General features: G+C 43.6%; 1 protein-coding gene across 2 annotated transcripts in view; it reads right to left on the minus strand.

The window, feature by feature from the left end:
- Positions 1–15,199, minus strand: part of ABCA5 (ATP binding cassette subfamily A member 5) — a 1,411,043-nt gene that overhangs the window by 436,682 nt on the left and 959,162 nt on the right. For both annotated transcript variants that reach the window (XM_086930971.1, XM_086930972.1), the window contains exons 25-26: positions 12,523–12,636; positions 3,572–3,709 (exon numbers count right to left, since the gene is read on the minus strand). In XM_086930971.1, coding sequence (XP_086787097.1) covers positions 3,572–3,709; positions 12,523–12,636 — 252 coding nt within the window. The remainder of the gene's footprint in view (positions 1–3,571; positions 3,710–12,522; positions 12,637–15,199) is intronic.

Consider the following 15,199-nt stretch of genomic DNA (forward strand, 5'->3'; position numbering starts at 1 on the left):
TTGTCTGATTATAGTACAGCAACCATGTATCCTGTGTACGAAATATTGAACAGTTATGTTCTAATGGCATTGTATAATGGCTATGTAATAAATAAAGTTAAAACAAAAACTGGAAAAAAGGATATTAAGAAAACTTCAAAATGTTATAACAGCTACAAATCGAAACTATTGATGGCTGATGTTATACATTATGGAGCATTTACGGTCATATGTAATTTAAATGTTTTTTATTTTTTTCAGGAATGTCGATTCAGTGATATGACCTTACAACCATAATGGCCAGTTCAGGAGCGGGGATGATTTGTGCTTGGAACTGGATAAGTAAGCATACAATATACCAGGTGCTTACGTGTTTTATATTATAGTATAGGAAGCCCAATCTCAGTTGATGGCATGCGAGCACTCATACACATGCTGATAGATTTGATTATCATTTTTAACATCTATTCGTTGGAACGTCACACTCAGACCATTGTATTACTTTAGGGCATAGATGCCACAGTTAAAAAAAATGGGTGTAGATTTGTAAATTGCGGTTATGGTGAGGTTATTTATATCACTCTGTAATTGCTCTTGAACTCAATGATGTTTCATACTTTGGTTTGGTGCAAATCACAAGGTGAAAGGGGTTCTGGTCTGCCAAGAGTAATTTTCTTGTATTATATGATTTCTAGCCCTGAATAGCTACAGCGAAACAAATGAATAAATAAGAATCAGACTATTAACAATGTTCAGAACATTTGTCTATGGACTACAAAGTGTGCTTAAGCTCATCAGTTAAATGTGGTATCTTTTGGGTCTTTGTGGACTGTTTGGTAGCTGGTCCTTTCCTCTTGAAGTACAGTAAAATTTAATATACATGACTTGGAATGATATAGCCTGAATTCTGTGCCTGCATAGCTTTCTTGGCTACTGGTAGGAAGTGTCCATCAGAAATACTGGAAGTGATACTAGTCGGCATCATGAATAGCCTAATGTCATCTCATTCAGAACAAACATGTCATGTTAAATGCTACAACATCTCAGTAACTGTCCCTGAAATCCGTGAGAGCCTTATACAAAAAATGAAAACCAAAACATGAGATTAACTGACCAGAAAACAACTAACTCAAGAAGCTACGGCTTCCATCTGTTACAGACATGAAAAGGGCTTAAACAGAAATAAATTAGCAACATCTGGCATCTCAAAAATATGAAGCTGTGGTGTTGTACAAATACATTTTTTCCCAATTCCTTCTAAATATGATCAGAATGTTGATAGGACAGCTCCCTCTCAGTCAATAGTCAATGAAAGAATCAATGAAGGCCTTTTTGGTTTAAGGAAGGTAGAAGATAAACATTTAAGGTGGTTTGTACTACATGGCTACCATTGAGAAGGAAGAAAGAATGTGGATGGAGCTACCGTTTTACAATGATAAGTGTTAAATACATACAGGGGAATCCTAACCTAAGGACATAAATGAAATCCACGTAAGATAAAATCAAAGAAAATCTACGATAGCTGAGCTTTTGGAAACTAATTTTAGGAAACCCCATAATGTGGCAAACATATTTAACCCATGTTAATCTTTAAATAGATCTTATTAACAAATACTCTCTAGCACGTTAAACTGTTTTACTTATCTGAGGTATTTCTAAATTGAGAAACTAATACCAAAGTCCAATTTAGAATCAATATTTGAAAATGTCTATCTATAAGTGCATTTTTGCCAGTTTCTCATCCTTCTTAGAACAAAAAGTATTTGCCTAGCCCTCCTAAATTCCTAACCCCATTTGTGGTGTATCAGTAATGTTGCTACTAAGTTTAAAACTGAAAAGGAACCCTCTATAAGATGATGGCGCTTTCTCTACGCTCTATAGAATGCGCCACACTTGGTACCACCTCATTACCTTCAGTTAATTGACTCTGAGGTACGTACCCTGCTTTGGAACAACAGTACACCCTGAATCGCTCTCGCTAAGGTCACAAAAAGCTGGTAAGACGGGGGCATCGCCTTGTCCGCCATTAAATCCTACTATCGGGCCTCACAGTTAGTAGTCCTTAATCACTGGATGTATCGACCTCCGATAGACCCTGGATATAGGATGGACAGTAATTACTTGAGGGCACTATATGGTGGAGGGAAGCAAGCCCCCAGACACACCCAAACATCCACCACGGTTTCCCTATGGCACAAGGCAACACGCTGACCAGGGTTGGAAAGGTATAATCACGCAAGTCACTCCACTGCTTGAGACCTGTCAATTTGGTATACTGCCAAAGCCACCGGGGTTTGACAAATGGGACCGGATTAACCTTTCCAGGGTAGGACATCTATGGGCAGAGGCTAGGGTTCTCCCGTTTACCGACCTGCAGAGAGACTACCAACTACAAAAGGGGGAAACCCTTCACTACCTTCAAGCACTTAGCTCATTACATAAAGCAATACCTAGAGGTTGAGACCTGCCGGTCTCCTTGCCCTTGGAAGACAGGTTATTAGATGATTACCCTCCAGAAAAAGCCATCGCATTGTCTTACCGTAAAATTGTCAATAACACACCTGCTCAAAATAAATAAGGTACTAATTGGATTGACGATATAGGACACATAACTGAAGAAGACTGGCGGGAGGCCTTGGCTTCACCCCGGGAGGTGGCGATCCGCTCTCGTTTCAATCTCGTACAGCACAAACTACTCAACAGAGCCTACTACACTAGCTAAGTGCTTGTTAAAATGGTGATTCTTGGATCCCCGTCCTGTCCCCGAGGCTGTGGCCACACTGGTACCCATCTACACCAATGGTGGGAATGCCCTATCCTTCAGACATATTGGGGTAAGGTTGTGTCAGCTTTGTCCCGGATATGTCATACACCTATCGAAGTTTTCAACCGGCTTTGCCTTTTAAATATTTGGGACGGTACGGATTTGTCAAGAACTGAGAGGCTGTGGGTCTCTTTGGCTTGCATGGTTGCAAAGCGCAATATTACCAGAACATCGAAAAGAGTGGTTACGCCAAGATACACTGATTGGGAATCTGATATGGATTGGTGTATGCAAGCGGAGAGTGTTATCTATGAGAGCAGAGGATGCCTGCGTAAATGGACAAAAATATGGGGCCCTTGGAACGAGAGTAGAGGTCTGCTGTGTGCTCCTTTCAGCAATACTCCCCCACTGGCATCTCGAGAGACTCTGTAATGTTTTAAAGAATGATGGTAATCGCGATGCAAATGATTGTGCTAAAGAGTCTATGTAACAATTTGTCCTATTATGCACCTCTTTATGGCCATTATTGTAAATCTCGACGACTGCACCTTACTGCACTTGTTTTGGTTTGTATTGTTTTATGTTGTTACTTTACAATAAAAACAGTTTTTCTTTAAACTGAAAAGGAAACATTCACAAAGACTGCGTATTTTAATATCACTTTACTGTTAAAGATGGGAAAGAACCGTTATAGTGGCTAGCAGTCCCAGACTCCGATGTAATGCACAACACTTAGAGATTGTCAGCAAAATCGCACAGAGCGTTAGTTAGATGCCACAGTTTTCTGATGCACTGAATAAAGATAGTGGTAATAGCGTAAAAGCATACCTTTATAAAGCAAATAAGGCATCCCACAAGGGGGTATATCGGGATGAAGACAGAAAACAGGTCATGTAGAATAGTGGTAATCAAATCATTTCCTATGAAGTAGGTCACTTCAGTGATGACCACTGTAATCAAAGCTGTCTGAAAGAAAAAAAGGCAACGTCTCAGAAAAATAAAATAAGATTCTTAAGACTGCGCTCAAAGGAGAAGAGATTGTCAGTACATCAGACTAAATGGCATTTATTCATTATAATCAAAGCTGTGTTCATGACCGGCCTTTGCTATAAATAAACTTGCATGCAACACTTCCATTCAAAGAGTTCACTTTAAGTGAAAGGTGCTGATAGTGTGACTATATTACAATAAAGTCAGCTGGAAAAAAAACTGCATGATTACTGTTTGACAAATACATTAGTGGCTGACTATCCAGCTATAAATCTTACAACTTAACACTGGTCAGGTAAGAAATGTCTTGTTGAGCTCTAAGATTAGAAGAGGGGGCTTACAAGGGAACCCCTATTCGCTGACTTGAGCAGTAAAACAGACGCTGTAGATTCTGCTGGCCTTTAAGATACTTGTTAGATCAGGCATCTGTGGTGTGGCTCTCCCCTAACTTTTTGCTGTCAACCCTCCAGTTTTGCTGACTTTGTTTTTGCTGGCTATAGGACTCTGCACACTTTACCACTACTAACCAGAGCAAAAGTGCTCTCCCCTCTAAACAGAATTGGCTTACACCCAATTGGCATATTTAATTTACTTGCAAGTCCCTAGAAAAGTGGCCCTACATGTGCCCAGGGCCTGTACATTAAAGGCTACTGTTGGGCATGGTGCGCTGATTGTGCTTCCCACATAAGTAGCCCTTTAAACATGCCTCAGGCCTGCCATTGCAGCCTATGTGTGCAGTGTTTGAACTGCCATTTCAACCTGGCAAAATAAACCTTTTGTCAGACCCAAACGTTCCTTTTTAATATTTAAGTCACCCCTGGGGTAGGCCCTATGCACAGCAGCCTATAGGACAGGGTGCAATGTATTTAAAAAGTAGGACATGTACTTTTAAGTTTTACATGCCCTGGTAGTGAAAAACACTTAAATTCGTTTTTCACTACTGCAAGGCCTGACACTCCCATAAGATAACATTGGAATTATCTTATCACATTTAATAAGCTGTAACTTCCAATTGGGAGCAGGTAGGCAGATTGTGTTTGGCGTCTAAAGAATTGTAATTGAAAGCCCTCCTTAACGGTAAAGTTGGATTTTTTTGTCACAATTCAGAAAATTGCACTTTCATAAAGTTGTCATTTTCCAATTCTAACTATTTGGTGCCTGCAGCCTGTTCCTGGGTCACATGACTAGGTGTAGCTGGCAGTTCGTTTTGTGTCTCCCAGACAAATGGAAGATAGGTGTTGGGTCATTCTGAAGTTATAGAGGAGAAGCGGTCACCTAGCACACTTGCACATCACAAAGGCTCTGTCTGAGCACTCTCACAAAGGGTTTGACACTAGTCTTTTGTGACTCCAGATAAGCTGGGGCCAGGACAGGGAGGAAGAGGGATACTTTACAACGTCTAGAAGCTTTCTTTACTTCAAAGTGGGCACCAGGTATAAATAATGGACCCTTAAATCCAACTCTTCAGTACATATGTGGAACTGTGGATCCTGCCAGGAAGCAGGGCTGCTCTGCTGATAAAATGACTGCCACTGTGCTGGACTACTGCCCCACTGTGGTGTCCCACTGCCCTCTTGCCTAGGTGAAAAGGAATGGACCTGCATCTTAAAACCCAGGACCATAGAGTGCTAGTTGGCTGGCATCCTTATCAGAAGCCTTAAGGACAGAAAAGGTTTCAAACAACCTTGAATCCAGCATCTATACACTGCAATCTGAGAGTCCTGCCCTCCCAAGTACTGCCACCTTATAGCTGGACCCTTAGAAGTGGGCCTGAAGTGCTATGCCAGCCCATCTGTGGATTTAGAAGAACTGACGCATCTACTCTATGATGCATCGCCTCTGCTGCTCCAAGCATTGACCCCGGAACAGATACATCAACTCGGCTGTGGGGACACAAGGAAATTGCTTCGCCAAATGCAGTCCATCGGAACCGCCGCTGCATGGCGCATCTCCAAGCAAGGACATCACCTTGCCCTATGCAGCCAGATAGAACTAGGGGTCTCTAATTAGCAGAGGTAGGTAACACTGTCCAAATAGGGACCCTTGCTTCTAGTCAGGGTAAGGAGGAAACACTCTTAAGATAACCTCTGCTCACCCCCTTGGTAGCTTGGCACAAGCAGTCAGGCTTATCCAAAAGCAATGTGTAAATTATTTGTACCAACACTCACAGTAACACAGTTAAAATACTCGAAACTGACTCCAAAACAGTTTAGAAAAATAAAGGTATTTAATCTAAACTACACAAGACCAAAACGACAAAAATCCAACATACACAGTTCAAGAATATGGTTGCGAAAGAGTTCTTAAGTTGCGATAAAAATAGTTCACAGTTGCGTCACGTTTAGCCAACAGTACCTTTAAATGCGACAAAGTTCCAAAGCAGAATCTGGTGCGGTGGAAAACAAGCGATGCGTTTCTCCTGAGACCATGGGGAGGCGTTGGCGACAGCCTCGCTGAAGCAGCGGGTGTGTTGTGATGAATCCGGTCTGTATGGGCAGGAAGCAATGACTTGTATGGATTCCGGTGCGTTGGTTCCGTAGGAAGTTTGTTCTCGCAAAGGCACGCTGCGATGATCTGTAGGTGCCGCGATGATCTCCGGGGCGACGATGCGTGATCCAACTGCGATCTTCCTCTCGCAGCTCCTCGATGCGATGGCTCTGCGACGATGCTCGCAGCGATGGTGATCTTCCCGCAAATGAGGGATGCGACGTCTCGGGCAACAGGCGCTGCGACGATCTCGGCCATTGTAGCGGCAGGTTTTTCCTCGCACTGTCGGGGATGCGCTCCGCAAGCAAGCGATGCGATAACTTTTCTGTAGCAAAGTCTCTCAAATCTTGGTTTCCAGCTTCTCAGCACAGGTACAACTTCCATAGGCACCACAAATGCTCAAGCTCTCTCAGCAGAGCTCAGGGAAGCTGGGGGTAAAGTCCTTTTGTCCCTGAGACTTCAAAACAGGGAGCCAGCTCTTCTCAGGCCCTTGGAGATTCCTTCAAGTAAGGGGACAAAGCAACAACGGAGTCCTTCCCCTCTCCTAGGCAGTAAAGCAACTGCAGGTCAGTCCAACATCACACAGCAGGGCAGTCCTTCTTCTACAGTCTTCCAGCTTTCTCCTTGGCAGAGGTTCCTTTTGGTTTCCAGGATGATCTGATTTTCTGTAGTCAGGGGTCCTGTGCTTATACCCCTATAAGTCTTTGTTCCTTTTGTGCAGGAGGGCTCTGAGCCCGGTCTGAAACAGTTCTGGGTTTTCCTTGAGCACTTTGTTTTCCTGGTCTCTCCTTTCCTTTTAGAGAGAGGGGCAGGGTCATCAGCCGCCCAACAGGAGGTGGAGCCAGCATTGTGGAAGGCAGGCACATCCCTATTCAGGCCCAGGTGCTTCCCCCTGCCACTACTCTAGATGCAGATGGAGCTATTCAGCCCAGGGATGGTCCACTCAGACTCTGGGAGTCACCCAGCCCCTGTCACTCACAAACCAGACAGTCAATTCACAAACAGGCCAAGGCACACAGAAAGGTCAGACAAGAGAACAGCAACTTTCTAAAAGTGCTGTTCTCAAACACAGGATTTAAAAACAACATTTCCTAAAAGATGTGTTATTAAATTCTGAGTTCAGGGATACCAGACTTTTATGTCCTATCTTGCTCCTATGGAAAGATGTGCTGGTAGCCACTGTAGCCAGCATCCCCCATGATAGCCTATGGGGCAAGATAGCCTTACAATAGTGAAAAACGAAAATGGCTGTAATTCACTACCAGAGCATGTCACCTGCACAAGTACATGCTCTACCTTCCACATACACTGCACCCTGCCCAAGGGGTACCTTGGGCCTTCCATAGGGGTGACCAATTTGTACAGAAAGGGAAGGGAACACTGACCAGGAGGACATGGCAGTTCACAGACTGCACACAGGCACTGCGATGGCAGGCCTGAGACGCCATATTAGGGCTACTCAGGTGGTTGGCACAGTCAGTGCTGCAGGCCCACTAGTAGCATTTGTTATCACCAGCTCTGGCACACTCAGTGCATTTTACTTCATAGGGACTTCTTGGTGACACAAATATGTCAATCATGGATAGCCAATCATAATAACAATTTACACAGGGAGCACTTGCACTTTGACACTGAACAGCAGTGGCAAGGTGCCCAAAGCATCTAAACCAGCAAAAAAGAAATCCATCACAGCATCAAAAATACAGGAGGTAGAGGCAAAAAGATAGGGGGAAACCACGCCAAAGATGCCAGGTCTAACACAGCCCATCAGAACCACCTCTGCACGATAATTTTCCATACAAGAACATCATTTCACAGCCTAATAGACTGCCGCTGTGCAACACATCTCCACGTAATGTAATGTAATGTGCACTTGAATAGCGCGGCTTTTACCTCAAGGGTATCCTGGCGCTAAAATTCCCAACCATCGAGAACAGAACAAGATAAGCAAGATCTAATTTCTGAGGAACAATCTAGTTTTCAGTTCCTTCTTGAAACGTGACAAGGGATTCAGTGGCCTGAGCTCCAGGGGCAGTGCATTCCATAGCCTGGCTGCCGTATAGCTAAAGGATCTGCCACCCATTCTAACTTTTTTGACGTGGGGAACACAGACCAGATTAGCAGCAGAAGAACGCAGAGATCTAGCAGGGAAGTACCATACAAATTTCCTTTGTAGGATTTTAGGCCCAATTTTGTGTACTGCCCTGTAGACAATGCAAAGTGCCTTAAAATGGACTCATTGCACAACAGGCAGCCAGTGGAGATCCTTTAAGGCCAAAGAGGCCGAGGCTCCACGTGGCCGGGTTGGTTCCAGTTTAGCCGCCATAGTCTGTATTCTTTGCAGCTTCTTTAACAGAGAGACTGGAAAACCCAATAGGAGTGCATTACAATAGTCTATTCTGCTCAGAACAATACTCCTTACCACTAGAGGTCTAACCGGAGTGGGTAAAGACGGGAGAATCTCCCGAAGAGCTCAGGGCAGGGATAGACAAGTGCTCACAGTTTTGTTCACCTGAGAGTCCAGCTGTAAGTTGCTGTCCAACAGCACTCCCAAATTACGTACTGTTTACCGGGCATGGAACAGTTGTTGGCCAGATCTGGCCAAAAGTCTGCTGGAAGGGGACGATGAATTTTACCTGATGTACAGCACAGGACTTCAGTTTTTTCCCCATTAAATTGTAGGGAATTTTCTTTCAGCCAGTCTGCTGTTCTGTGCAGGCAATTGTGGAATATTTCCAGAGAGACTGCATTATTGCCCTCAACCGCGAAGGCAAGCTGAGTGTCGTCCACATAGTTAATGACATCAATTCCAAATGATTTTATTAAAACAATGAGTGGGCGGAGATATAGGTTGAACAAAATTGAGCTGATGACTGAGCCCTGAGGGACCCCCTGTTTAACCTCTCTGTACTGGGAGGTAAACGGCGATAGCGTCACTGCCTGCTGTCTGTTGGAAAGATAGTAATGCAGCCAGTCTCTTGTCCCACCAACAACATCCAATTCCTCCAACCTCTTAATAAGGATCTGATGATTAACCATATCGAACACAGCCGACATGTCAAGCAGCACCAGAAAGGCTGCTTGACCACTGTCAGCCCACATTCTCAGGTCATCCAATACTGCTACCAGGGCCGTCTCGGTCCTGCGTGCAGGGCGAAACCCAAATTGGGCTTCGTCCAGTAGCTCCTTATCCTCGATGTATTTTGAAAGAGATTTTGTCACTACCCTCTCCAGAATCTTAATTGGATAGGGTTGCAAGGAGATTGGTCTGTAGTTAGCGGGACACTGGGGATCCAAGGAAGCCTTTTTTAGCAGTGGAGAAACAACTGCCTTTTTCCAGGAGTTCGGAACTACAGCGTTACTTAAGGATTGACAGCAAATATGGTATAGGTGCGGAAAAAGTTGACTACCAAAGAGCTTCCAAAACTTATGAGGGAGTGCGTCCAAAGGAGAGCCAGAGGAGATACCGGCAGCAATTGCATTACATTCCTCTTGTGAGGGAACCAGGAAATGGTCCAGAACTGTCACGTTTTCCCTCTCAGTTATGCCATAATTTATTAGAGTGTTATTGCCAGTATACTTGCACGTATCCTCATCTCCAGGGTATTTAAGACCATTTAAGATTTTACTACATTTCTCCTCGAAGAATATTGCCAAATCATCACATAGTTTCTGTGATGCTGGAGTGTTAGGCTTAGTACATTCTGGATTGGACTAGGCTTAAAAGAGTTTGAGATTTATTAGCCAAGTGTAGAATAGTCTCCTCAAGGTATTTGGCCTTGGACTTGCCTATCGACTCCTTGTAAGTGTGCAGTAGTTTTTTAAAGACTACTTTATCTGATTATAGGTAATTCATCCTCAATTTCCTTTCCACTTGTTTACAGCTGGTCCTCATCAACCTCAATTCTTCCTTGTGCCAGGGAGCAAAAGGTTTTTTTCGACTTTTGACTTTCCTCAAAGGCACTAACTAGTCTAACGAACTAGTGATCTGATGGCATAAATTCAGATAATTCACTTCCACCGAGCCGTGCATGACATAACTGTCATCGACAAGCCAGGGAAGGTCCGTCAGTTTTGCTATTTTGGACGATTCCTACTAATACGAGTAGATGACATTCCAGCATCGTGTTGTTGAAGACTATCAGCTTTCAAGGTGAAGGAGACTAGAAAATGGTCTGTCTAACATTGAGGAAGTATTTCCTTTACAACTATCTTGTTTTCATCAGCAAAAATAAAGTCAAGCACATGGCCCTTCTGGTGGGTAGGATGTAGTACCAACTGTTGTAGATTGACATTCTTGCAGGCTTGGCAAAGTTCCTTAATAGTGATGTCAAGGGTGCCATTCTCCCAGAGATTAAAATCTCTGAGGATCAGTAGCTTAGAGTGAGAATATGATAAGTTATATATGGCGTCAATCAGTTCTTGATAAACATGAGCAGCACTCCCTGGTGGTCTGTAGCACAGAAAGCCTGAGCACAGGGCAACACTGGTATCTTTGAGTGAGAACCCCATTGGCTCAATTCCCGGGATGTCCTCTACACAGAGTGGGGTAATATTCCAGATGTCTTTGTATATATAACCTACTCCTCCTCCTCTTCCATCCAAGCTGGGCTTATGATAAATGTTATAGGCTGGAGGACAGGCTAAGGTAAGCTCTACTTCGCTATCTACTCGTGTCCAGGTTTCTGTAAGAAACAGGACATCAAAGTCATGATCATAAGGACCTCACATTACCTCTGATGTGCGACATATCCTCGACTAGGGACTTTGCATATCTTCGCAACAAGGATTAAGGTACTTTGTTTAGCGGGCATAAAGGGGCCCCTGCATCTGTCCCACACTCCATCGCGGTCACTCTGAACTTGTGTCTTTGTCTAAGTCTGGTGCGACCAGATGGCCACAATTTGTGCTTTGTGGCGCAATTTTCACTCAATTTTTTTAAACTTGCATATCTACTGATTTGATTTCTGTTGTCTTGCTCTTGATTTATTTATTCAAATTAACTCTATTTTTCTAAATTGGTTTTAGGATTGTTCTTGTGTCTTCTTTTCACTCTATTACTGTTTGAAGTGCCACATTCCGCTATTTCGGAATAAATACGTGCCATGAAGCACTGGACATTATTGACTGCAACCTTACCAGAACCATAGCATTGCTTCAATCCCAAACTGCATTTTGGAGTGCCTTGCCACTCACAGTACAGGGTAGAGTGTCTTTATCCAAGATGGTAATGCTTCCCCGGTCCGTATCCCCAAATCCACGCCTTACATTCAGAACTGGGAGTTTCATTTAGAACAAGGATAGGTGTTGGGTTGTGCTCAGTAAACTACAGTTGGCCATGGGCAAGGGGCGCCGCTAAATAATAATTTATTATTTAGCGGCGCAGCTGCAGTAGTTTGCGCACTGGGTTGCAGGTCAACTCATGGAGGAGTTGTGATGTCCCACCACTGTGCGCAAGCACAATTGATGGTCCATCAGATCTTCCTCCCGTATTTGCGGCCCCAACATGATGCTAATGGGCTGTTACAGATAGCATATAAGAGACTTCATCGTAGTCTATGACTCATGGTGCATAGTCCTAGACACTTGCCTGAAATCCCACTAAGCTTTAGCAAGTCATTCAGGGACATGCTGCGTTGGGAGGGCTTGGAGACCTGGGAGGCAGCCAAGTAAGCGTTAATGCACCGTGATGCAGCCACTCCATAGGTGCAATCAGGGTCTATAAGGATGCACTTGATGCAGCCATTTCTCAGCTCGTACTTACGCCTCAAGAAGCAGTCTTACACTTTCCTTCTAGTTCTTCATAAGTCAACATCTTACCTCACCATACCACCTAAGATACAGGCATGCATCAGATACAGTATACTCTCTGGAGCCAAGATAGAGCTTTACCTCTTTTTAGTCTTCTATGAGAGAGCGCAAACTTGCTTCAAGCCTTTCCTCTGCCCCGGCTCGCAGGCTATCGCAAATCATGCATTCCCTTTAAAAGGATAGCTTTAACCATAAGGCTCAACTTAATCTCTAATCTTCAAACTGTGCAATGCTTCGGTTTCGTCTTCCTGGTTTACCCGATTCCAATAGTTTTTTCAGTGCTTTCTATAAATCAGAAAACACTGATACGATTAAGTCATAAAGCACATTTTACATGCTGCCAAATTGACTAATAAAGAGAAAATACCAATAAACCGTACTATTATGTTCGGTTATCTAGGAGTAGTTTACGGACACTCACTTGAAAGGTGCCGAGGCCCCAGATGCAAAACATACATTGAAAATAAACCATCTCAGTCTGTGCTACTTACCACAGAAAAGATGAATGACCAAAACTCCTGAGTGTTCTGCACGTTTTTATAGGTGAAAGAAACTGCGTAAGTGAACAGGATTACTGCTGGAACATAACCAAAAAGGCAAAATACCTGCAAAAAAGACCATTGAAAGAGAAGTCAATGCACGATGAAAAAAAATAAGTAAATATAATGCAGCTAGTTGTTTTGTATCACAAACATTCGTTTTAGAGTTCCCGAGATTTTGTAGGCAGCTCTCTTCAGAAAGACATTCTTTATAACCAGGAGTGGTTGTAAATAAGCACGCTTTATATTAAGCTAAAAAATAAATATACATAAAGGGTCAAAAATGGATTGTAGCTGGTATGTTACAAACATCAGTTACGGTTCATCTCTCCACATTGTTTGGACCGATTATTCGTACTTATCGTCATAGGGTCAAGAGGTGAACAAATAAGTGACATGACATATATAAAATTGTTACACAGCCATCCACCCGAAGGTACAGTTCAGGACAGATCTCAAGATGGAGAACTAATGCAAGCATCTACTTAGAGCACTAAAATGAACTCGGTGTCCTTCCGGTAACCTCCCTCTTCTCCACTCTACCTCGGTGTCTTCACCTCACGCAAGCGCACTACATCTTAAGCAGCTTTTGGTGTTGCAATGAGGAGATGATCGAGTGTCCCAGCTTCCCATGGTAGTAGAAACATGTTTTAATTGTGCCTTTGTTGTTTGTCGGAATTACTGCTGAGAGCTAGTTTATTTAAAGGACCTGCTGCGATGCATAAGTATAATGAGTTTAAGTTGCCCTGTACTGCAATATTTATATCACGCGTCATATGTTATGTTAAAAAGTATTTGTAAAGCGCAACGTTCACCGGATAGGTTTCTTAGCCTTCACAGGGAATCAACTGGCCTTTCCAGCCAGGTAGCAAGCTATACCAGCCGGTGCTGTTTGGATGAAAGGGCGTTCTGAATAAGTGTGCCTGTGTATGAAGCATTTTGCTGTCTTGAGGGACTGCGCATAGTAGTTTGATGAATTAAAGCAGTGTCAGAGACAGGCGTGGAGGTATATCGTTGTTGTCGGTTGACTATATTAGCTTGGCAGACCCCTGATTAATGTGATTTTTTTGTTCCGTATCCTTTTGTGCCGGTTTGAGCAGAAGGGTGTCCACTTTACACTGTTATGTTGGTGGGAATGGTTATTGGCTGGGGCAGCAGTGGCAGATCTGTGCCTGGATGCCTTGTGTCAAAGTCAGCCTTCAAGTTGAGAGTTTAACAGGTGAGAGGTGATTAGATTGGTACGGGACCAACAGATGGGCAAAGTAGGGTCCTCCAGTTCGGCAGCTGTGAATATTGCATCTCTTCGTCAAAGTGTGCCTGCCCATCTGGCATTAAGTTCTTAGAAAGTGAACTAATACATTCAGTTGGCTGAACCAAAATGTTTTATTAATGTCATGATTGGTTGGATTAGATATGATCAAATCATTTTTACAGTGATTTGTGTCTCATCCACATAGGTGTAAATTCCGTATTTGTTAAGCGCAAACTACTCACCCTTACGGGTCTCAAGGTGCAGGGGCCGTCGTAGAAATTAAGTGAGCTATTGCCCAGAGTCACATGGTGCTGGGCTGAGCTGCCGCCGGAGCCCGGTATTTAACTGTGAACCCTGTGCTCCGAATTCAGCTGCCCTGGACGTTAAAAGAGGTGAAATGATTGTCCCCTGTGTAGTTTGGGCTTTGAAGGGGGTTTTGATATGAACATGTACGTTTATCAGAACTAGTCTGCTTTTGAGGTAAAAGGCAATCCATTTCAGGGAATTTTCGCAAGTCAAAAGACTTTACAGCCTGTGAGCAGTAGTGTTTGCTGGTGGACCACGTTGAATGCTGCTGATAGGCAGACCCACTGTAAGTTTCATATCCTCCCAGAGAGATATGTGGGCTGATTGTGTGCCTCTGCTTGGTCAGAATTCAGACTGTTGTTCTGAGAGCACACTTATTTTCCTCAGTGATGTTAAAAAGAATGGACGATGACCACTCTCTCAGTCAACTTAACCAGGACTGGACCAAAGAAAATGTATCTGTAGTTTGGAGGATCAGAAGGATCAAGTTTTTTTTTTAGATGTGGTCTGAAAGAGGAGGTCTTCAGCTCGCCCACTACCCCACTCCTACATTCTGCCTTGATCTCTCTCCTTGGAGCTCACAAATCTTAAGCTTTCGGTGTTGTGTTGAGAAGACCTTCAAGTGTCCCTGCCTCCCAAATGTGCAAAATGTTTTGATTGTGCCTTCATAGTTTATGGGAATGACTGCGGAGTGCCAGATGTTGCAATGATCTGCAGTGGTACATTATGGATGCTGAATATTGTGGTTGCTGTTGCGCATATGGTGTTTTCTTTCACCTGCATCCATGGCCTACATCCCCTGGGTCATGGGGCCAATCCCCCATGGCCTACACCACTTTGCCTTTCTCGCCACTACTCCTCTCTGCCGCCCCTGTTGTCAACATATTTAACTCCTCCTGTTAGAATGTCCAGACCAGGTACCTAGGTAAAAGGCACAGAGATTAAGGGTGACTTTCTTTAGCAACTTTTCAAGGGCAGAGAGGTTTAGGGCAACTTCATGTAATGGCTTTTCAAGGGCAAACAAGTTAAGGCTGACTTATTTTGACGACCCCCCAGAATAGGGCTATTAAG

The sequence above is a fragment of the Lissotriton vulgaris genome, chromosome 7, assembly GCF_964263255.1.
Source record: "Lissotriton vulgaris chromosome 7, aLisVul1.2, whole genome shotgun sequence".
Classification (NCBI taxonomy): Eukaryota; Metazoa; Chordata; class Amphibia; order Caudata; family Salamandridae; genus Lissotriton; species Lissotriton vulgaris.